The 24,923-nt window shown below is 40.7% G+C and overlaps 1 protein-coding gene across 1 annotated transcript in view; it reads left to right on the forward strand.

The window, feature by feature from the left end:
* arhgef18b (rho/rac guanine nucleotide exchange factor (GEF) 18b) overlaps window positions 1-24,923 on the forward strand; it is a 71,651-nt gene that overhangs the window by 29,319 nt on the left and 17,409 nt on the right. Inside the window, exons 10-28 of the mRNA XM_051946917.1 lie at window positions 2,437-2,504; window positions 4,039-4,084; window positions 6,422-6,620; window positions 7,099-7,205; window positions 8,652-8,792; window positions 10,495-10,745; window positions 11,457-11,582; window positions 11,698-11,815; window positions 11,904-12,158; window positions 13,077-13,153; window positions 13,312-13,490; window positions 14,779-14,852; window positions 15,124-15,309; window positions 15,470-15,616; window positions 16,355-16,470; window positions 17,363-17,431; window positions 17,563-17,610; window positions 19,196-19,477; window positions 19,601-19,750. Of these exons, the coding sequence (XP_051802877.1) occupies window positions 2,437-2,504; window positions 4,039-4,084; window positions 6,422-6,620; window positions 7,099-7,205; window positions 8,652-8,792; window positions 10,495-10,745; window positions 11,457-11,582; window positions 11,698-11,815; window positions 11,904-12,158; window positions 13,077-13,153; window positions 13,312-13,490; window positions 14,779-14,852; window positions 15,124-15,309; window positions 15,470-15,616; window positions 16,355-16,470; window positions 17,363-17,431; window positions 17,563-17,610; window positions 19,196-19,477; window positions 19,601-19,750 (2,639 nt within the window). The remainder of the gene's footprint in view (window positions 1-2,436; window positions 2,505-4,038; window positions 4,085-6,421; window positions 6,621-7,098; window positions 7,206-8,651; window positions 8,793-10,494; window positions 10,746-11,456; window positions 11,583-11,697; window positions 11,816-11,903; window positions 12,159-13,076; window positions 13,154-13,311; window positions 13,491-14,778; window positions 14,853-15,123; window positions 15,310-15,469; window positions 15,617-16,354; window positions 16,471-17,362; window positions 17,432-17,562; window positions 17,611-19,195; window positions 19,478-19,600; window positions 19,751-24,923) is intronic.

The raw sequence follows: 24,923 nt of genomic DNA on the forward strand, positions 1-24,923 counted from the left end.
CCTGAGATTATCATCCTGAGATCATCATCCTGAGATAATTTTAACATAACAGCTATGTACATTATTACTAGTATCATCTATCTAACACTGAAATAAACTTATCTCTGATAAGCAAATATGAGATATTATAATATCATCATCATACCAAGTCTATATATCTTCATATCCAATACTAATATCTTCATATTATCATGAAATAGTCTCTCTGACCAACAAGGACAAATATGACTTTGACAAAAAAACATCACAATCATTTGATCACAAACTATATCATTTCACTGTCATCATCATCACCAAATTGAGCAAGTCTCTTTAGTCTGGCAAGAACATCATCTTCACTCATTTCTGGATCAAAGTCCTCTTCAAACCCTTCATCATCATCACCCTCTTTCACATCCTCTCCTTGCCACTGAACTTCCTCCTCAACCTCCTGACCAGCACCAGCTACCTGCTCCTGCTGCTGCACTTCTGCTGCAGCGTCCTGCCTAACCCTATCCATTATAGCCCCCTCTGTACTGTCATTCAATGATCGAAGCGAGACCCCTAAGGAAAGTTGGGAACCGAAGCAATCAATATAAATAAATGGTTAGAGTCGGAATCGACATCGCTCAACATCCACACGAACCCCAACCGGAAACTGAAACCTGCGCGAAAGCGATGCGCAATGACACAAGATGGCGGCCTCCTGCAGGTTGAGAACCGAGAAGTTATTCGTTGTTTTAAATTGGTAAGAAATCATTTAATATGTCTTTCTGAGCGGCGGTCGTCCGGGCGGACGAGCAAGAATGTAGATATCGTAATGATGAGTCGTCCGGCCGAGTTCAGGTCGCTACGGACGAGCGTGAAGGTCCCACACTGCACTCTGATCTGGAAGCTGTAATGTGGAAATGATGAACTGAGGTTGAATGTTGATGAAACTGAATTTATTTTTCTTTAGAAATTTCCGGTTGTTCATCATGATGTTTTGTAAAATAATAATTCCTTAAATGTGAACTTTTTTGCACTAAAACAAAGGAAATATTTTTTGGGTTGCTGTGCGGTAGTTTTATGTAAGTTGATGATGGGCAGAATGTGATCCTGGAACTAAAATGATGTAAAAAGGACTACAACAACACAGTCTAGCATGAGGAGGAGCTCATTCTTTATGGCCACTGTCTCACTGCTTGGTGCTCTTTCATGTTCCTGACGTCCATCATTGTCTCCTTTATGTCAGCACACAGAAGGCCAACAGAAACCTTTACAGTCGGCCCTACAGCGGTTAGTGGAAGCTGCTGGTGTGACTCATGTTTACACGGGACGGGAGTGTCGCCTTTTGTCAACACGCAGCACAACGTGACTTAAACAATCACTGCAGTCGTCGTACAGCATTTCCCTTAGTGCATGTAAAGTTTAAAATCTTCTTTTATGTCGTAAATAATAGTTTTAGTCTGATTTGAGTCTGTTTTTCAGTGTGATTGCTGGAGTAAACACAATGGCTCATAATAAAAATGACAAAGGAGCACCACAACATGACAAAGTCAAGACAAATGACAAAAACCGACACTTAATGATGAAATTAAAACGAATGAAAGACACGAAATGACAAAACTGAGCCAAGAAATTAACACAAACTAGGAACAAAATGACAAAAACGAGACCTAAGATGACAAATGTGAGATGAAAAAATGACAAATTTGACTCGAATGAAACAAAACGACACAAAAGAGGAACAAAATTAAGAAAAACAAGAGTTCAAAGAACACAAATAAGACACAAAACATCACAAAATGACATAAAAAAGTCACAAAACGACACAAATGAGGAACAAAAGTGACAAAATTGGGGACAGAAAGCAGAACCTAACACACTTGTCGCTCTTTTCCTTTCCTTGTGTTGTGACCTTTGTGTTGTTCCGTCCTGAATGACCTGCTGATAAGATAAGGCTTTACCCTGAAGTTTAGAAGTGTTTGTGTCTCTCTACCTGGCTGCTTTGAAACTGCCTTTTGCATATTGATTAGTTGATTTGTTTGGTGAGAGGAGCTTCTGCTGCTCTCCTTATACAGTATTCAGCCCTGATCTGCTCTTAGCAGCATTTGCTCTTTCCATAACAACCCTGGTTTATATCTGAGCTAATCAGCAGAGATACCATCAGCCATTCATCTGAACCTGACTCTGACCTGCTTCCCGTAGAAAACAAACAAGTTCCACTTCAGCAGCTTTAAGTGATTCTTTGTCTGCAGTGAGAACAATCACCTGGAAACGCTTTGCTAATAAAACGTCCCTGCAGGCTCTTGGTTCTTTGTCTTCTTTAAATCGCAGGCTTTTTGCTTTGCCTTCAGGAGCTGTTTTCATATTTTAAACTTGTGTTTTTTAATCACTGTTCTCATCCATATTCAAGCCCCAAATCCATCACTGCTGCCTCTGTGTACTTAGAGTTCCTGTCCTGCTGTTTTTCAGATTGTGCCGTGAACGTTCATAAGAGCTGCAAGTCTCTGCTGGGGGAGTGCACCAGCAGCAAGAACAAGGTAAACACTGGAGCCCAGGAAAAGCACCACGCTGCTGCAGAGGAGAGCTCCGTTAGGTTCATTATTTTCTGTTTTGTGCACGTGTGCATGTTCAGACATTACTGAATCTAAAAGTGGTGAAAAGAAGCTAAAGCGTTATTAAATGTTCATTATATTTGCACAGGTTTAACTCTGTCTGATTGCAGCAGTAAATGTATTTATCATGCATGATCAAATACCGTTTGATTTGGTATTAAAAGAAAAAACATGGAAGAGAAGGTAAAGATTTTGCAATTTGTTTTGTGCAGAAAAGATAAGATAAAAGTTGATTAATCACAGAAGAATTTCTTGGACATTAGATAAGAAAGGCAGTAAAAAAAAAAAAAAACAACGAAATGCGTTCCAACAAAAACTGTGCTGCTCAAAATGAAGACAAACGGACTGAAAAAGTGCAGTAAAGTGTGTGTGAACTCTGAGCTATCCTGGACATGCAAACACTTCTGCCTGTGTCTGAAATGTGTTTTTTTAGTATATATTAGACATTATGTGATTTTATTACCTTTTTTAAAATTCTATTTGAGCTCGCACTGCTTTCTTTTAAAATTGCATGTAATTTAATTGCACAGGTTTCAAAGACAATAAAGGTATAAAAAGGATTGAATTGACGAAAGAAAAATAATTTTAATTTTTCAGACTATTTCCTGATTAAGTCATTGGTGCTACACTGAAGGTCAGATCTGGAATATTTGTAGGAGAATATTTCACTTTTCTTCTTCTTTTATCCTTAGTTATTTAAAATATTTTATTTTTAGAAAAGATTTTTTTTTTGACAAGGATGATACATGACTGAAATACATAAAATAAGCTAAAATAGAACAGTAAATGGTAATGTTGTTAATTATACTGCAGTAATAGATAAATATGAAATATTTCACCTCAAAAATTACATTAAGATGAAATATTACACATTTAATTTACAATGTTGGGCATAAAACTGAAATATTGCTTCTAAAAAATGTGATGAAAATGAATTAAAGCTCATTACATTAACAGTAATTCACATGAATATGAAATATTTCACCTAAAAATGAGATTCTACCAAAATATATTACATTTACAGTATTGTAAAAAATGAATAAAAATGAAATATTGCACTTCAAAAATGAGAATAAATGGAAACTTTGCATGTTGTATTTGCAATGTTAAACATAAAAGTGAAATAATTCACTGTTATATAAAATATTAGGCATGATAATTATTACAGATGAAAAGGAGCTGCAGCGCTTCATGCTCTGGTTTTAAATGTTTTTAAGCAGCTCTGTAGCATCAGAACATAAGCTCACATTAAGCAGTGAGCTTCGTGTTCTCTACAGCTCCAATCAGTCTGCCTGAGACGCTCGTTAAGCAACGTCCTTGAACATGTGAACAGTCTCATCCTGTAAAGAAAGTACAACAACAACGTGCAGTTTTTAAGAATTTCTTTACGCGTCACTCGGTTGATAAAAGCTTCAACCTTGGAAAAAAAAAACGCTGTCTTTCTTTGTTTCCTCCACAGAGAGATTCTCTGCAGAGGCCCGGCCCTTCAGGATCTCCTAACCTCGGTAAGGTTCCTAAATCCCACCGCCTCAGTGTAACCGTAGGGCGATGCATTCATGGATTAGAAGGTGGCTCTGGTCCCCTTATGTCTTATTAAAGCTCTGCTTGCTGCTCCAGTGCTTTACAGAGGATTAAACACATCTGAACATGAACTCATCCTGGTTCTCTGTGCTGCTGCTGCATGTGTGGATGGTGGGTCTCTGCGGTGTTTTCTGCCGACACACTGAGCTTAAAAAGGGGAAAATTGGCGTCCGACAGTCAGTAAGCAAAGGTGATGATGGGCCGTCGTTAGGAGCAGTGATTTACTTCTGCTTTCCTCCAAACTCAGATTAGAAATGCTGCACAAACAATAAATACACAGAATTTATATCAAGACCTGAAGACAAACTGCTGTTTTCAAAGATTGCTTGTGACGCTCTGCCTCACACTGTGGTTTCCTGTTAATTAAAGGTTACATTAAAAGTCCCTCACTCTCTGCACACTGTGTGATTTTAACGATCTTATAAGTTCTCAGCTTGTTCCGCTGTACGACATGAATCTAATCATCTTTGGCCATGACGTAGAGTTTGCTCTGTGAAGACTGAATGATGAAAACGCAGCTGAATCTCAGTCTACGATGGACGTAGGTCAACGTGAATGCACAATAAGCGCACGCCCTACAATCACCGGGAAACTAGCCAAACATTTTTGCTATATTTTTACTATATTTTTTCTAGATTTTTACTGTATTTTTTCCATATTTTTACTTTATTTTTGCTATATTTTTACTGTAATTTTTAGTGTATTTTTACTATATTTTTTCTAGATTTTTACTGTATTTTTTCCATATTTTTACTTTATTTTTACTACTTTTTTGCTATATTTTTACTGTAATTTTTAGTGTATTTTTACTATGTTTTACTGTATTTTTTTCTAGATTTTTACTTTATTTTTTCCCGTATTTTTACTTTATTTTTGCTACATTTTTGCTATATTTTTACTGTAATTTTTAATGTATTTTTACTATATTTTTTTCTAGATTTTTACTGTATTTTTTCCCGTATTTTTTCTTTATTTTTGCTACTTTTTTGCTATATTTTTACTGTACTTATAGTTACTTATAGTTTTACTGGAAAACATGGAATTGTCTGGATGACCACAAACTTTTTTCCTTTCCTTTTTTTCTGGGTTTTTAGGGTTTTCCTAAAACCTGAGATTGTTTGTGCAGATCAAACCTCGCTAAAACATGTAAATTAAAGTGATTTTGAAGAAATGTTCAGATTTTTTTAAGGCCTAATTTGGTTGTTTTTCCCAGACTAAACTCAAAGTGATTAGTTCAAGGACCGTTGTCCAACAATTCTTCTTGTTTTTACATTTTCTTGCTCTGATAAATGATGTAATTTTGGCAATTTTTTAAAAACAACATGTTTTTAACCACCGCCTCCACAGCTTCACAACCTATAAACATATAAACCACTTTCACATAGCTGGAAAAAGTAGTTTCTGGAAAGTTAAAGTGTGAAAAATTTAATCAGAATAGATAATGACTCTAGCTTGTGGGGTCAGTTCATTGTCGGTCATTCTGGTCAGCATTAATTCGCCTCCGGGCGCACACACAGGCTGGTTTTATTCGTTATCTTGGCCAGTAGGAGGAGGAGTGCTAATTGTGACATTCAGCAGCTCCTGTTGCATGTGATTGAACCCAGAGGAGATGCGAGCTGCAGCAGCTGAACTTAATCTCCTGGAGCCGTTGTTTTTCTCCTCCGAACAGCTGGAGTCCCGTCAGCCACACCTGGCTCTCCTCACGTCTCGCTCCGGCCAATCAGTGGCTCGTGTGGGGGGTCGAGAAGACCGGCAGCACAGAAAACAATGGAGGAAAGGCAAAGAATTAGAATGTGCGAGAAGGGTGGGCATCTCTCCAGAAGTTACTGGAGGAAAGGAAGAGTGGGGCTCATATAAAAGCGGGGTTTGTGCCGTCACATATCTACTCATACTTTGGATTGTTAGTCGTCCTGAGAGGTTTGAAATGGAGCTAGCGGCTGCAGAAGGTGCTAGCCAAACATCAGGGGCCTCCAAAACCTGCTGCAGAGCCATCAAGCCATCCTGTGTGTCTTCTTCCTCCTCATCGAGGGTTTTATCTGGACGGGTCGGTGTGAGAGTCTTGATGCACCGCGACATGATCTCCTGCCCATTCTTCCAATCGCTGCCCCGATCTTGGCTGAAGAAATACTGGGGTCCAGTGGGACGGGGTTCGACCGGCTCGTCCTCGTCGCCGCCGCGCTGGTCATCCTTCTCCTCTGCTCGTTTGTCCTCCGTCCCATCCCACCTCCTCCGTTCACCCGTCTCTTCTTTTTCTTTCCCAGCGCTGAAAGACCGGGAGCGGGATCAGGCCGGCCCAGCCGCTTCTCAGGCCCTGGATGGCCACCGAGGTTTCCTCAGCGCCCCAGGCATGACCGTTAGTCCGTGGGGACCCAGCGCTCAGCCTTCTGCCGCCCAGACCAGCAGCTCCACCACAGCGCCGACCTCCAGCCTCCACAGCCTCCATCACAACAGCAGCTCAGGGTGAGTGGCTCTGCCTCGCTGGCTGGACCTTCTCTTTCTGTCTGACAGAATCCAAGTTCAAAAACCTTCTTCCTCTCAAATCTATAACGCTGTAGGTGTCGTATGGAAATGCAGAATATTTTTAGAGTCTTGTCTTTTCAGCTCAAATAGGATCTTCTGTGCGCCACTGTAAGATGTGTATTTATAGTTGACATGCAAAGGCAGGCTGTCTTTTCCAATAATGCCGCCTTTGAAAGCGTCTAGACTGCTCTGCTGCTGCTGGCAAAGAAAGAAATAGTTTAGGGAGACGGAGACAAAGACGGAGGGAAGGTGGAAACCAGAGCAGAAGAAAGGAAACAGTAAGTGGAGAGGGACGGAAAAGTGTGTCTTTTTACTGTAAACGGTCATGCTGGTTTCTAGGTTTATTTGGGCCGTCAGGTAGTGGGATTATCACTTTCAGCATGTATGCCACCCTGGACCTGTGGTTGTCTTCCCTCAGATCCCTCCCCGGGGAGATGGACGAGACAGATGCTCTCCGCTCCAAACGCTGCAACGAAGACGCCGTTTCCCTCGCCCCTTCCACCACCGAGGCCATCATCGTAGAAGGTGAGTGAAGTTAACGCTGCCTGGACACAGCTTCTCTGTCGTCGTTTCTCTTTCCCAGACTTGTAGAGTCTCCTAAGGTCTGTCTGTTGGCCTGATCCTGCCTTCAGGGAGTTTTGATAAGGAGGAGAGTTTGTGATGACCTCACCTTGGCTCATTAAGTTGGAGTGTGTGGGAGGAAACGGGCTAACTGGATGCGAGCTTTCAGCCTTTTTCTTCAGCTGTTGCAGGGTTTAGGGTTTTTCAGACACACCCTCAACAGGAGAGAGAGCTCATCAGGTGCAGAGATCACGTCATTTTTTAGTCCTTTTATCGCTAACCCACTGAACTTTGAGCAGTTTCTGGACATTTCTTATCTCCTGTCACATTTATACTCATTTTTTGCTGCAAGATAAGGTCCTGCAGAGAACTTAAAATGTTCTTTTTATACAGCATGACACAGTTATAAAAGAAAAGTTGGCTTTCTTTGATCATTTGTTTCACAAAAATAAATAAAAAAACAGGAATCAGAATGTCCAACATTTTCTCCCAGGTCGTACCAACACTAGACACTTAAACTGTGACTCCTACATGTTATTTCCTGCTTATATATTTAATTAGTTTCCATACTTTTGTCTTTTTGCTGCTTTGTGTAAACACAGCTTCCAGTTCAGCGAGAAATCTCTGATTTTTTTGGTCACATGACTGTTGGTTTCAGCCGAGTCACGGACGGCTTCATTTGTTGGTCCGAGAGTGACTAATTTTTAGTTTTTTACAGAAGCTGGTTAATGCACAGTTTATTTTAGGTGAATTTTTAAATGTCATGTGTTGAAAAGACCAATTTTGATGAAATATTGCAATTTTTAATGTAGACTTTATTCATTTCCTGCTGAAATAAAAGCAAAATACAAACAAGATGTGTGCAGGAATAGCCAGAAAGGTAAAAGAATCTGACATTTCCTGTGTTTTTACAGTGTTATTTTAAAAAAAATACAGCATCTTTTTTGGGTTTGGAGAGTCAATATCGATCTTTAAGATGCCAGTAGAGTCATAAATGTGGTTTGGTTGTTAAATTAGAAGTTTGGAAGGTGAAACCTTCCATCTCAGATATTAAAAATTTAGATTGAACAAATGTTTGTTTAGGTGACATTTCCCAGTTCGCTGTTCCTCGTCGTCTGTCTCCATATATCGTTTTCATCGCTGCCGAAGCACAATAAAGCGAGACATGAAGTCAGCAGCGAGCTATTCCTGACGTTGGATGCTTGACAATAAGTAATTAGAAACCTTTCCTGAGTGTGTCATCTCTAGAAAACGGCTCTAAATCATTATGAGTGCTTCTGTTCAGGTCGTTTCAGGTTTTTGTTGTCGTTGTGACGGATTATTCTGAGTGACCTTCAGCTGCAGCTTCATCCCTCCAGCCTGTAATTATCTATGAGTGATGAGACACTGAAACGCTCTGCTCCTTTTCAGAAGCTCACTATGCAGCGGTACGAGCCGACCTGGACTCTGACGCCCAGGACTTGGAGGTGGACTCGTGGAGTCTGGCAGTTGACCAGCAGTATCTGAAGAAGCACTCTAAAGACACGGTGAAGAGACAGGATGTGATTTACGGTGAGTGGGAAGTCTTAGATTGTGTTTAAACCTGGACTGGAAGCTCGTTAATTTAACAGTGAAGTGCAAAGAAAGGTCGTTAGCAGTAATTTAAGTGTGTGTCTGTACGCTGTTAGGCTGCAGCTGGAACACTGCTGGGCTCACCGTGGACACTATTATTTATCTTACAAGTTTCAAAATGGAGATAAGCTCATTTTTACTGCGCATGTTTTTCATCGTTTTGGTTTTTTATTACTTCTTACTGTGTTTTTATGATTAAACTTGAAGGTTGTAGCCTGAAGAAACCATCATTTTTCACATTTTTTTCCACAGATACCCCCCCTGTCAGAAGTTTTAGGACAGGTTCTAATTTATTTGAATGAGAAAGTGTCCTAAAACTTTTGACAGGGGGTGTAGTTGTGCTCAGAAGTTTACATACTCTGGCAAAATTTAATAAATATTGTTGTTTTTTTTTAGAAAATGTTTGACTCAGTGGTCAGACAAAGTTATTTATTATCAGGCAATTGTATTTGCTCTGATTATTCCATTTTTCATTAAAAAATGGTGCATATTTTAAAAATTCTGCCTCGTATTGTAAACTAATGAGGACAGCTGCATGCAGTAGTCGTCCCACAGTCCTGTAGCTGGAACTTTATATATAAAGTTAGTCAGGTTTCCTGTTGGTTTTAGGACTCTTTGATCCCTCTAAACCTCAAAACAGTTCATATGGGTTTAAAAGGCCGTTGAAATTACTCCATTTTTCATAAAAATAAACTGTAAAAACAGAAAGAATTGTATGACTGTCATCTTTCTGTGTGAAAATACCAAAATCTAAGCTTAAAATCAGGATTTTCTCTTATCCAAATCACCTTATTTTGGATGTCTGCTTTGAAAATGTACCAAAAATTCATCATTTACAGTAATCAGATTCTGTGAAAAACTAAAAATTGCACAAGAATTCTGTCACTTTTCAGCTAAACTGCAGACTATGTTTAAGCAGAGCAGATGTGGGATAAATATGGAATCAAATTTAAAATGTAAACACTAAAATATGTAAATTATGTGGAGTCTGGAGATTTTTTTCCACTATTAATAACCAGAGAAGACCAAAATGCTTTTTTATGATTTCTGGCAGTTTAACTGGATTATTCTGAACAGGAAGCATTCTGAAGTTGTCTGTCCTTCTAGTCATGCTTGTGGTGTTTTCATGGAGCTGCAGGACTTTATGTTGCAGTGAAAAACTAGATGAGCCCTCAGTAGAGGGCAGAACCACGCCCTCTACTGGCAAAAACCCTGTCCTTCCTATACAAATGATGCAATATGTATCAGTTTTGATCATCGTACGTATCTCCCTTCCTACTTGATCTGCTGACCTGTAACTCCACAACTGAGCAGGGGACCTTAGACTGATCTTCAGTGCCAAGTTTGATTATCCTGACTTCAGCGGTTGCAGAGATATCGGACCGGACATAGCCACATACATACATACATACTTACCCAGCCAGATACCGCACCGAATGCAGTAACCCCGCTGACGTTCGTCAGGCGTGGTTAATGAGCCCACTGTGAGGGAACAAAAAACACAAAGTAACTGCTTGGGCTCGAAGAGGGTAAAGATTTTAGCAAAGCGTATGGACAAGAAAATAAATAGGATGGGCGATGAAGCCCTACCGTGTTTTTCACACGTATGAGCTTCACAGAATATTCATGTGTCGTCGTGCAGAGCTGATGCAGACGGAGATGCACCACGTGCGGACGCTGAAGATAATGCTGCGCGTCTACGTCCGAGAGTTGAAGGAAAACCTCCAGATGGACTCCGGCAGGCTCGACTGTCTGTTCCCCCGTCTGGAAAACCTCCTCGACCTCCACACACATTTCCTGTCTCGTCTCAAAGAGCGGCGGCGAGAAAACCTCGTCTCTCCCAGCGACAGAAACTACACCATGAACAGAGTGGCAGATATCCTGATCTCACAGGTAGGAGGAGATAATTAACCCTCCTGTTGTCCTCATTTACAGGCACCAAAAATATTGTTTCCTTGTCTGAAAAAAACTAAAAATTCAGCAAAAAAATTCCCCAAATTTGAAAATTTGCAAAACCTTCAAGAAGAAAATTCCAATAATTCCTGAAAAGTTTTATTTAAAAAAAAATCCCCCAAATATGGCAAGAAAATTCTTGTAATATTTTCTAAAAATGAGTAAAAATCTTCCAAAAAAGTCCTAAAAATATCTAAAGTGATTCCATATATATCAGTAAAGCTTCTAATATTTTCTTTAAGAACATTCAGTAAAAAAATCAACCAAAATCCAGCAAATTTTGCTGGATTTTGGTTGATTTTATTTTTATGTGGATGTTCTAAAGAAACATTTTCAACATTTCTTTTTTTTTCACCCAAAAAAATGTGGACATCAGAAGTTTCACTGTGAAAATATGTTTTTTTTCCACATTTTCAAACTTTTAACCGGGTCGGTTTGACCTGCAGGACGACATGAAGGTTAACCACCTGTAGAGTCTTAGTCATGAGGAAAATGTTTCTTCAGTTCTGAACTAAAGAATACATTCAGATGCATACAAGGAGCCTCCTCTGACTGAGTAAACTGCTCAGTGTGATGCGTGACTTTGCTGTAAGCAGCGTGATGCGATGCAGTATGAACCCGCTGACACGTGACGGCTTCTCTGTTCTCCAGTTCTCAGGTGAAGTAGGAGAGAGGATGAAGGACAGTTATGGAGATTTCTGCAGCCACCACCCTGAAGCTGTCAGCTACTACAAAGATCAGATGCAGAACAACAAAAGGTTCCATAACATCATACGGGTAATATATGCCAGCATTCTCCTGGTTTTTAATCTGCAGGGCGTGTGTTGTAAAGCATACATGTCAGCATCAGCCCGATAAATAAATAGATAAATGGTGCTGTTTTCCTTCTCAGAAAATCAACAACCTGTCCATCGTACGGAGGCTGGGAGTGCCTGAGTGCATACTGTTGGTGACACAGCGGATTACCAAATACCCAGTGCTAGTGGAGCGTATTCTGCACAACACTGAAGGTCCCTCCTAAATAAATCACATTATAATCCAATGTGACATGAGGTGGTGTCGTCTCTGGACTGAATTTAGTTTTGTTCCTGCCTGCAGCGGGTTCGGAGGAGCACGAGGATCTGACTCGAGCTCTGGATCTGATCAAAGGCGCCATCGTGCAGGTGGACACGCTGGTCAACCTCCACGAGAAGAACTCCAGGCTGCGCGACATCCACAACAAGATGGAGCCGAAGGCGCTGGGAAAAATCAAAGACGGACGAGTGTTTCGCAGGGAGGACCTCGCTCAGGGCCGGAGACGGCTGCTGCACGAGGGGACCGTGAGCTGGAAGGCAGCTTCAGGCCGGCTCAAAGGTACGTCAGGGCCGGAGGGAGTAAATACTCGGAGGTATTTTCAGTTCCTATTGGGTCATTCCGTATCATTTCAACCAGTGGTCCCCACCTGACCCTCTCAGATTTTGCTAAGTTTTTACATACATTTAGTACATTACATATGATGGGAAAATACCAAATTTGAATGCTTTATTGTCATTAGTTTCTAGGGCTGCACCTGCAGCTGCACCGGATGGGAATTTCTGTTGCATTGTGCGCTCACTTCTGCTTTTGATGATGTATCGTGCTCAGACGACTCGTCGACGCGTCGTTAGGTGCAGCCCTATTAGTTTCAAAGTTATGGTCATTTGAAGTAGGTAGGGGGTTCCCTATTATTGCAGCCAAAATTAAGACTTTAAATTTTCGACCATTTTCAGAATTCTATAACTTCTGAACAACAAAAGATAGAGATCTGAAATTTTCAGAATCATTTCACAGTGACCTATAGTCCTCAAAAATGTGAAAATATTTACTTTATATTTATAATTGCATGTTACAGAGAATGACAAAGTTGTGATTTTATCCATCAGGAACGTCTAAACTGCTACATTTGTCCACCCATTACACAAAAACTAATCATCATATCCATTAGAGATTTTATGTGGTATAATGTGGCTATCTAAGGATTGGATCTGTATAAAATGAAAGTGCTATGGTATGTAATGCATGAAATATGAACAGCTAAAAATCAAAAATATCTGTCCAACCTTCGGATTCAAAGGTCAATATCAGCATGTGGGATAGGTGGTATCAAAAAATATGACATCATGTGAAATTACAGGAATTTCCCTAAATTTTGACACCATGATCTAGTTGTTATGAAGAAAATACAGAATAACCTCAAAAGTGGACATTGTAAGAATGTGTGTTGTTCTAAAGGTTTGGTTTTTCTCCTCCCAGATATTCTTGCGGTGCTTCTGTCAGATGTGCTGCTGCTGCTACAGGAGAAGGATCAGAGATACGTGTTCGCTGCAGTGGTGAGTGATTTCTCTTACTTCAAGAGGAATGATGTGCTGTAACATGTGAACAGCAGCAGAATTCTGCCAGTGCTCCTTCATTCTCTCAATAACAGACATTAATGCGCTGTCCCGTCTTTTTCCTCCTCCTTCCTTTCTGTTTCTTCTGATTCGTCCAGGACAACAAGCCGTCGGTGATCTCTCTGCAGAAGCTCATCGTCAGGGAGGTGGCCCACGAGGAAAGAGCCATGTTTCTCATCTGTGCTTCCTCCAACGAGCCGGAGATGTACGAGATCCACACCACCTCCAAGGAGGAGAGGAACACGTGGATGACACACATCCGGCAAGCTGTCGAGAGGTATTCCTTCATTCCTCAGGCTCTTCCAAAATCATGAAACGGGTCTAAGTTAGTGGAAACGTTTGACCAGATTTAAACATTGCATTGACAGAAATGCAATCTGTTTTTGTCATTCATTTTTCATTTGGAAACAGTGACATGCAGCAGTACTTTACATGCATCAAGCTTCTTATATCTATAAACAAAAATGAAACGGTCAACACAGCCCTCCATCCCTCTCCAAACATAAGGTACAATGACACCAGAATTATGTTAGCTCTGTCACTAGAAAAAATACAAAAAGCCGTATTTAAACATAGAAGGAAAGGATATAACATCAATAAGTAAATGAAAAAGAGCAGCTATAAAGTAAGTAGAGCAAGTGGAAAACTTTAGATGCACGCAGTCATGATTGTCAAGAGTAAATAAAGGTTGAAAAGCTCAAATAGTGTCAGGTAAGGTTCTGAGTTTGCTTACATGTGTGAAGATCGGATCCCAGATCGACTCTCTAAGTGTTTTATCTTTTCTAACTTTATGAAATGCATCAAGTCACTCACGCACAGAGGCGCTTTAGGAGGATTTGGTGATTCCAGTTTACTGTTTCCATAAATACAATCCTAACCCTCGTGTCGTCCTGCCGGTACAACTGACCCGTTCTAAGTTTGAAAATGTGGGGAAAAAATATATTTTCACAGTGAAACTTCTGATGTCCACATTTTCTACATTTTTGGGAAATTTTAGAAAATGTTTTGGTGGAAAAAGATGCTAAAAAAAAGTTTAACCCTTTGATGCACAACATGGGTCGAGACATACCCATTTTCCATTGAATTTAGGTCACTTTTGACCCATGTTGTGTATCAGAGGGTTAAGATCATTTAGAAAAAAATCAACCAAAATCCAGATTATTTCGCTGGATTTTGGTTGATTTTTATGTGAATATTCTTAAAGAAAATATTAGAGGTTTTACTGAGAATCATTTCAGATATTTTGGGGATTTTTTGGGAAGATTTTTTGTCATTTCTTTTGAAAATATTTAGAATTTTCTTTTCATATTTGGGGGATTTTTTAAAATACAATTTTCAAGGGAAGCTTTTATGGAACTATTGGAATTTTCTTCTTGAAGGTTTTGCAAATTTTCAGAAATTTTGCAATTTTATTTGCTGAATTTTAATTTTTTTTTCAGACAAGGAAACAATATTTTTGGTGCCTGTAAATGAGGCCAACAGGAGGGTTAATACATAGTTTTTCGTTGCACAGTTCAGATTCCACCTCATCACCTCTCCTGACTTCTACCTTCTACCTTTGTTAGTTGTCCTCACACTGAGGAGAGGCTGTTCAGCGAGGAAGAAGAGGCACGAGCTTCCAGGTTGAAAGAATTTCAAGGTAAACTACACATCAAGTGACGGATGCAAAGAAATCCTCAGGAAATCCTCACGGCCACAAGGAGGAGCTCATGCTTCATATTAACCTTAAAACTGTTAGAAGTCGGTTTAAGTCACCTTTTTGTGTATCAGAACTCTTTAAACGTGCAGCCGAGGTTGTGCAGAATACCTCAGAATAATTTAGCATGTATTTTGGTGTCCTTTCAAAATAAGAGCCTTTGACACGGGATGATTTTGATTCCTTTGGTGCTGTTTAATGTTTTCTTTTGCAGAGCGACTTTGCCAGAAGGACGTGGTGATCGTTCAGGCTCTAACCGAGAAGCTGCAGCTGTTTGCCGACATGGCCGAGTCCATCGCAGGCCTGGAGGACGCGGCTTCAAAGTCCAGGCTGCTGCTTCGAGGAGATGCCTCGGACCTCCACCAGGGGGAGACGCTGCTCAAAGGAGCCATCACCGAGGGTAGGATGATGCTGCACGATAGACAGTCAGTTTTAGGCACTACGCAGTATGTTCACAGATTTGTCAGCTTTATGACCAAGTAGTGTTCCCGGCAGCTTTGTTACACATCAGCAGGCAGTCCTGTTCCCTTCTTCATTACTTTCTGTCTGTTTGACCTCAGTGGAGAACCTCCAGAACCTGCTGCAGTCCGGAGTGAGGGAGGAGGCGCCGCCCTCCAGGATGGAGGAAGGCGGAGGCTCCGGGGTTCTGCCCAGGAGAGCAGACACCTTCGGGGGCTACGACAGCAGCCCCTCCATCCTCAGTAAGAGTGAGTCCAGCACACTGAGGAAGTCCACCATCTAACGGATCTTCACCTGTACTGCTTTCCAGTGGCTTTTATGCCTTTTATAAACCACAAATAATGAATAAATTGAACTTTTTTTTCCAAAGACTTTGATGGATTCATTCCCAAAACGTACATTTAGCAGCTGTTAACCCTTGTGTCGTCCTGCAGGTCAAAACTAACCCGTTTAAAGTTTGAAAATGTGGAAAAAAAAACTAAAAATTCACAGTGAAACTTCTGATGTCCACATTTTCAACATTTCTGGGAAATTTTTGAACAATTTTTGGTGGAAAAACAAAATGTTAAAAATGTTTCTTTAAGAAAATAGAAGTTTTACTGAAATATATGTAATCACTTTAGTTAGTTTTAGGATTTTTTAAAAGATTTTTACTAATTTTTTGAAAATATTTACAAGAATCTTTTTGCCAAATTTGGGGATTTTTAAAAAAATATTACTTTCAGCGGAAACTTGCAAGTAATTTTTAAGAAATTATTGGAATTTTTTCCTGAAGGTTGGGAAATTTTCAGAAATTTTTTGGATTTTTTTCTCACAAGGAAACATTTTTTTTAGTGCCTGTAACTGAGGACAACATGAGGGTTAATACATTTTACATGTCTGTATATAGATGTGTGTGTGTTTATTTGTGTGCAGGTTCTGTGTATTCCAGTGAGTTTATTTTAATTGTCGGTGTGTCTTTGTGTGTCTTTGTGCGTCGATGCCAGATGGCAGCGTGAAGAAGAACTTTTCTGGCGAGTCCAGAAACAGAGACAGAAGCCAAAGAGCCAGCTCAGACCCTCAGCTCAAAGACCTCTGTGGTGACCACGCCCTGGAGCAGACGGTGGGAGACATGCACACACACACACACACACACACACAGTCTCCGTGTTATTTCCTGTAAACAGTCGTATCCAGACAAAGTTGTCCTGATGTTTACTGTACGCTGCTCTCCTCACAGGTTTCCTCATTTGTGTATAAATAAAGATCATTCTCTGAACATTAATGTAGTTCCACTAAATCTCGATCCTTGACAATAATCAGACTAAATACTACAACAAAGGAATGAGCATACCCTCGAGTTTCAATAACAGTCCGTCAGACTTGCAAAAACACATTTATTCATGAGAAAACACACACATTTCTCAAGAATTTCTCAACTAAAATAGCTGAAAACCTACAATATGAAACCTTTAAAAGCGCTAGGATGAAAAGCACAGTCTGAAGAACAAAAAAAAACTTGTTTTATAGGTAGATAAGCTGATATTGTGGTGAAGAAATTCAACAAATACACAGATACTATTGAATCTATCTGTCCAAACACACATAACAGGTTTGTTTAGCAGTGTAACCTGTTTATGGTGTTTATTTCTGTTTATATACATCAATGCTACATAGTTACTGGAAGCTGAATGTATTTATAATATACATCCAAGGTCTCCAGTAAATTTCTTATTAAGATGCTTTATTATTAGTGTTCATCTTTCCTCTGCTCTCAGATTTATGTGTTTTGTGGAATTTCTACATAGACACACAGTAGGCGTGTTTTGGAAACCTTTGATTCTTGATCCAAGGGTTTGACTTTTATGAAATATTCGGATACCAAAATTAATATCTGGATACCGCCGTAGCGAACGAATATTCGGATATTTGGGTCCAGCCCGAGTGTTTTCCTGTGTTGAACATACCGTACTACACGCGCTGTGTCTGACTCTGTGTCTGATGTCGATGCTCAGGTTGATGAGAGCTGCTGCTCTCCTGCCAGATGGAATCGTATCTGGTCCAACTCCTTCCCCGAGGCCGAGGTAAGCCTCTCTTATCTGTCACCTTGTGCTGCACACAGGAGAAGTCTGCTCATCCAGGGGAATGTTGTTGTTTTGTTGTGATGCCGGTGGGTGTTTGATTGTGATAACTTGTCTTTTCTTTCATGTTCTAGTTCTTTGACAGAGTGCTGATGCTCTCCCAAAGGCTCTACAGTCTGCAGGTAAGAGTGTCTCATCTGATGTCTGAAAATGTTCCTAAATGTGGGGAAAGAATTAAATGTAAATGAAATACGTGGTTTATTCTGTATATCTGCATGTCAACCCTCTCAATCTGAATGTTGTCTTCGTTGAAAATATACTGCTTTTCTTTGAAAAATGAGGACATTTCTACCCCAAACTTTTGATGGTTCTGTAAATATATTTATCTGTATTCAGCTGGGCCTGATACTGTACAAACAGAATAATAGGATTTTCAGCTTTGCAGTGATGATCAAACTGCTTTTTAACTGCTTGACATCAAATATGTGAGTGTTTAACTATTTGAAACCAAAACCTGCTGGCTGCCTAGAAAGACAAGTCCTCTTTGCAAAAATACCACCTAACATTATGATTGCAGAAAATTACTATTAACCCTTTAAGCTTCAGTGTACCGCCGGCGGTACACCTACTAATTTGCATAGGAATTTAAAGAATGTCCGACGGCTGCAAACACGATTATACAAACACTATACGCCGATGGAAAGCTTAGATTCTCATGAATCCGCCGGTATAAACCACTTTCAGATGTGATTACCACAGCGGGTGAGAAAAACACATTTGTCCGACAAACAACAAATATTCATCCATCCGTTCTCTATACACGGCTTCAACGCACACAGCGCGACTCACATTTCTGGGTTCATTATTACACACAGATGAAAATATTCCACAAAAAACGGCCATAAACCAACCTTGGACATCCAGACAAAACAAGCCAGTAAACTATTTTGTCCAAAACATGTCTTGAAGTCGGTATAAAATCCACGAATCGGTCGTGTTCGAGGAAATGCACCTCGCGATGCGCGTCCAATATTCCCTGTATTTCTCCTCATATTTTTATTTACAAATAGAATATTTTTTTGTACTGAAAACGGCTGGAATTGACTGCAGCTTAAAGGGTTAATCAAAAAATCATCAGGTTTAAACGTTCTAACAGTTCTTCAGCTGCTCATGTTTGACTTTTGGTTTCATCAGGAGCAAACCGAAGCTTCAAACTGTGATATTTGATCAGAATCCCTCTCATTAAGAAATGCACCAAAACTACAGTGTTTGCAGCAAACACATTCTGTTAAAATCAAACAATTCCGTGTTCCTCAGTGCAGACATGAAGCCATCGTTGCCCTGGCTACATCCAACAGTCACATGACAAAAATTCATCAAACTTTCAGCTGGAGTGTAAGACATGTTTACAGAGAACAACCGTTCTTTTACCATGACTGTGGACACCTGGACAAATGCTAGTGCTGAGTCCAAGTTTCTCAATTTTTATCAGAAAGAAAGAAATTCATCTTTTTTTCTTTTTTATGATGCATGGCTTTACAAATGTGAAGCTGCACAGAATAAATGCAGGATTTTATGTTGTAGTGAAAAATGAGCTCTTAGTGAGTAAAAATGTGACCGGAGCAAAAAAAAAAAACTACTTGGAGTTCAGACGGTTTTTTCCTTCATTTATTAGGAATTTGTGTAAATAAAGGTTCATTAGCATCATCTCAGGGCTAAAATGAACTCAAAGATGGTGATGTGTTCCCAACATTTCTGCACCTCCAGGCCATCATATCCCAGCAGGACAGCCACATCGAGCTCCAGAGGGCCTCCCTGACAGAACGGGCTTCTCTTCCCGGCCGCCATCGAGGAAACGTCCTCCTGGAGCAGGAGAAGCAGCGAAACCTGGCCCTGCAGAGAGAGGAGCTGGCCAGCTTCCACAAGCTGCAGTCCCAGCATCGGCAGGAGCAGCAGCGCTGGGAGAAGGAGAGGGAGAGACACCGGCAGCAGGTGGAGGCGACCGAGGCCCGGCTGAGGCAGAGGGAGGAGGAATGCCACCGGCTGGAGGTGAAGCTCTGAGATACCTGAAGCACTACAGCCTGGATTTAATCAACTTTCTGTGCAGGAATCCATCGCTCTGTGACAGATCTGCTCATCAGACTGAGACACTGCTGGTTTTCTTTCATGCAGGAACATCTGGCGAAGGAGAGGGAGGAGCTGGACAGGCAGAGGAAGACCTACCAGGAGGACCTGGAGAGGCTGAGAGAGTCCACCAGAGCTGTGGAGAAGGAAAAGGAACGTCTGGAGCACCAGAAGAAGATCAAGAGGAAGACCATTGAGGTGAGGAAGCTGTGGTGATGATTATGGTCAGATGTAGACAAAATACAGGAAAACTAAACACAACATTTGCAAATGTAGACAAATTTATTTGGAGAAAAGTTTCAACTGTTGCCCCTAATACTAACCTCAATCAAATATGTTCACTTCAAAAAGGTACACCCAAGCTGTCTCTGACTCACATTTTTCACCGCAATATAAAGTCCAGCACAGCCATGACTGGATGTGGAGAAAACTCAAAAATCTTTCATTTAGTAGAACAGAAAATCACAGACCTATTAGCCCTCCTGTTGTCCTCATTTACAGGCATCAAAAAATATTATTTCCTTGTCTGAAAAAAATCCAAAATTTCAGCCAAAAAATTCACCAAATTTCTGAAAATTTTCAAAACCTTCAGGAAGAAAATTCCAAAAATTCCTTAAAATTTTATTTTTAAAAAAATCCCCCAAATTTGACAAGAACATTCTTGTAAATATTTTCAAAAATGAGTAGAAATCTTCCAAAAAAATCCTAAAAATATCTAAAATGATTACATATATATCAGTAAAACATTCACATAAACATCAATTAAAATCCAGCGACTTTCTTGAAGGCCTTTCTTGAAAATATTTACAAGAATTGTCTTGCCAAATTTGGGGGATTTTTAAAAATAGAACTTTTAAGGTGAAACTTTTAAGGAATTATTGGAATTTTCTTCCTGAAGGTTTTGCAAATTTTCAGAAATTTGGGGAATTTTTGCTGAAATTTTTATTTTTTTGCAGACATGGAAACAATATTTTTGTTGCCCATAAATGAGGACAACAGGAGGGTTAATGATTTTTTTTTAATTGCAAGTGACATACTTTTTACCTCTTTAAATAGAATACAATTAAATCTAACCAAGTTTTTACCAAAATCCGAAAAACTTCTAAACCAGCCGTCGTTGAAGAGAAACCAGGACGGATTCTTATTTCTCGCCTCAGATTCTTTCAGAAATACTTTTTGCTGAACAGTTTTCAAAATAAAAGAGAAAACTGGCTTTTTTCTTGTGGACACGTAGCTTTAGCTCTGCTGCTAACGGCAACATGTTTTGCATTGAGATGATCAGAAAACTCTTTGTTCCACCATTTTCACACATCCACGCTTTTATCCAAGCTGCCATCAGGAAGACTTTTAAAAGAAAACTTTGCACTCAACAAGCTCGATGCGTCTCGTCTTCCTTCTCTGTTCACCAAACTTTCTTTTTCTCTCAGCGTTAAAGTCCCAGCCCTAATTAATGCCCGTTTCATCTCCTGTCACATGTAAAAAAGTCTAATTTGCACCACATTTCCATCTCAGAGTAGAAACATGAAAACGCTGCTGTAGGAGCTTTCAGTTCCTGAGTTCAGGTCCAACAGAAGCATCAGTTTCAGCTTCACAGCTTGTTTCGTAGACGGAACCGCAACGATAAACACACAGACAGCTGAAGACGTTTCTCAGCCCATGAATCCGCCTTCCCCTGAGCAGCCTCTTCACCTCCCTGTGTTTTCTTAATTCCATCCCTCTTTCTCCGCTCGCAGCCACAATGCAGGTCATTGTTGGCGAGTTTCATGGGAGAGGAGCTCCGAGAAGGATCCTCTGGCTGTAATTTCATGCCCGGCGCTAACGGATCAGCCAAGAAGTTACCGTAAAGTTACCTAATATGGACCTTTAGTGTGTTTAGAGGCCTGAATCATCCAGTCTGTGTGGAGCGGTTATTGTTTGTCCTGGGAAGTTTTGTCTTGATTTTATCTTTGCATCGGACCGACACAAATCCAAAAGCAGCTGCACCACCTGAGTCATACAGGATTCTGTCATCATGTAGAACACAACCAGAGATGTTCAGTCTGAGTAATGCTTCCATGTAAACCAGGACCACGGCTCTAAAGCAGAGTGAGTCACGTCTCTGCTCCTCCATGTTTTCTGTTTCATCGCTGTCTCCACTGATGTCATTCTCTGTCCTCTGGTTGACATTTGCCTCTGATTGGCCGGTTTCTGCACACCGAGCAGAGTAACTGACAGATGACACACCGCTGCCTGTTCAGGTCCGGACATGTCCTCAAAACAAAACACAAAAAAAGCAGCTTTTTGCAGCTCTGCATTCCGTTTCTATTGCGCTTTTCCGTCTGCTCGACCGCTGCAGACATCTGGTGACGTATGTGGCATCCGGTTTGCATGTTCAGATGACCCCTCAGTGCCTCATCCACTGGAGCCTTTAGTCGAGACGTACACAAACACAACCAGCTGACATGAATTATGGCGCTTATCTTCTCATTAGCGGCTACAGACGGCCTTTGACTGTGAGTTTCATGTAGAAAACTTCACAGTGATTCCTGGAAAACCACATCCCCTGGTTGAATTGGGTTAATCTGCTGAGATGAGTAATGCCCTGCTAATTACAGAGGCCTTCGCTGGAACCGTTTGCTTGTTTGCTACACGAACTGCAAGATAAGCGCTCAGACAGATGATATCCAGAGCCCATCAGCACCCCATTAAACCCAGCTTATGTTATTTGTTTCAGAGCAGCTGAGCACAGTGCTGGTGTGTTTTGTGAACACGTGTTGCACTTCTGCGCTGCCTTACGGGACTTTCTTGGCTGCGGTTTTGGGAGATTTGGAAGTGGTTGGTTCCCCTTCTGCGTCAAACACATCAAACGGTCTTTTCATTAGCTGCAACCGCAGGATGGGCTCCGGGCTGTGGGCCAAGCTGATATCAACAGACATCTAATGGCCGCTGCCACCCAAAATTAAGACTCATCAGCAACCCAGAGAGCTATGATTAGACCTCATAAAAACAGGACATGCCCCTGCGTGCGCTTCTCAGCATATGTGAGTGTTTGAGCAGAAGCGGTGCAAGTTGTGGCTTGTTCTGACTTCAGAGGAACTCTTCTTTCATCCCATCACACTTGGCTCTGACCCAGGGCAGAGCCTCGCGTCAGATTGCACAATAGTTTAGATGAAATGTGTGCATTGTCGAGAGTATAGCTGGAGTTCTGAGATCTGATTGGCTGCAAGGAGGCAAGGTAATGTATGAAAAATGCATGCATCAGCTGTTAGATCAAAGGAAGCCTGAAGGATAGAAACTGTTTCCCTTTGAGGGTCAATAAAAGAAAACTTTAACAGGAGTTTTAAACTACAAGTTAAGGGATTATAAGACGATTTAAAAGCTAACCGGCTTTTTAGAGCCTCTGCTGATGCTGTGTGAAATATACTCACATGCAAAAGAAACGCAAGTTTCTTTTACCCGATGAAAAATTAAATTTGGTTTCCCAAAACAAAAATGCATTTGGTACTTTGTGGTGTATGGTGTGTTCTTAACATTTTCTGTTGCGTTTTGTAAGGTTGGTGTGAAAACCGAAAACGGAAAACGAATCGTTGCAATACGCTTCGGGGAAGGTCATCGGTGCTCTGTGTGGTGTTGTATCGACGCTGGAGACGGTAAATGGTGGTGATGTTGACATTAAAGTGACGAGCAATGCCTCGGACAGACTCTCCATCAATGCATTGGTGTATTGCGACGATTCGTCTCCGGTTTTCACACCAACCTTACAAAACACAACAGAAAATGTTAAGAACACACCATGAACCACAAAGTACCAAATGCATTTTTGTTTCGGGAAACCAAATTTAATTTTTCATCGGGTAAAAGAAACTTACATACTTTCAATAAATGAAATTTTTAACACCATTGTATACTCACACGCAAAAGAAATGTATTTTTGTCCATGTGTCCAGACTTCAGGGACACGCAGTGGATGGACAGACAGAGCAGTTTGTGTGTGTTTTTTTAAATAGACGTGTTTTTGGACTGATGTTCATCAGTCTGCATACACACGTGGACAAAATTGTTGGTACCCCTCAGTTAAAGAAGGAAAAACCCACAATTCTCACTGAAATCACTTGAAACTCACAAAAGTAACAATAAATAAAAATTTATTGAAAATTAAATAATCAAAATCAGCCATCACTTTTGAATTGTTGATTAACATAATTATTTTAAAAAACAAACTAATGAAATAGGGCTGGACAAAAATGATGGTACCCATAACTTAATATTTTGTTGCACAACCTTTTGAGGCAATCACTGCAATTAAACGATTTCTGTATTTGTCAATGAGCGTTCTGCAGCTGTCAACAGGTATTTTGGCCCACTCCTCATGAGCAAACAGCTCCAGTTGTCTCAGGTTTGATGGGTGTCTTCTCCAAATGGCATGTTTCAGCTCCTTCCACATATGTTCAATGGGATTCAGATCTGGGCTCATAGAAGGCCACTTTAGAATAGTCCAACGCTTTTCTCTCAGCCATTCTTGGGTGTTTTTGGCTGTGTGTTTTGGATCGTTGTCCTGTTGGAAGACCCATGACCTGCGACTGAGACCAAGCTTTCTGACACTGGGCGGCACATTTCTCTCCAGAATGCCTTGATAGTCTTCAGATTTCATCGTACCTTGCACACTTTCAAGACACCCTGTGCCAGATGCAGCAAAGCAGCCCCAAAACATTACTGAGCCTCCTCCATGTTTCACCGTAGGGACAGTGTTCTTTTCTTCGTATGCTTGGTTTTTGAGTCTATGAACATAGAGTTGATGTGCCTTACCAAAAAGCTCCAGTTTGGTCTCATCTGTCCAAAGGACATTCTCCCAGAAGCTTTGTGGCTTGTCAACATGCATTTTTGCAAATTCCAGTCTGGCTTTTTTATGAGTTTTTTTCAGCAGTGGTGTCCTCCTTGGTCGTCTCCCATGAAGTCCACTTTGGCTCAAACAACGACGAATGGTGCGATCTGACACTGATGTACCTTGGCCTTGGAGTTCACCTTTAATTTCTTTGGAGGTTGCTCTGGGCTCTTTGGATACAATTCCAACGATCCGTCTCTTCAATTTGTCATCAATTTTCCTCTTGCGGCCACGTCCAGGGAGGTTGGCTACTGTCCCGTGGGTCTTGAACTTCTGAATAATATGAGCCACTGTTGTCACAGGAACTTCAAGCTGTTTAGAGATGGTCTTATAGCCTTTACCTTTAAGATGTTTGTCTATCGTTTTTTTTCGGATGTCCTGGGACAATTCTCTCCTTCGCTTTCTGTTGTCCATGTTCAGTGTGGTACACACCTTTTCACCAAACAGCAGGGTGACTACTTGTCTCCCTTTAAATAGGCAGACTGACTGATTATGAGTTTGGAAACACCT

Source organism: Acanthochromis polyacanthus, chromosome 4 (assembly GCF_021347895.1).
Source record: "Acanthochromis polyacanthus isolate Apoly-LR-REF ecotype Palm Island chromosome 4, KAUST_Apoly_ChrSc, whole genome shotgun sequence".
NCBI lineage: Eukaryota > Metazoa > Chordata > Actinopteri > Pomacentridae > Acanthochromis > Acanthochromis polyacanthus.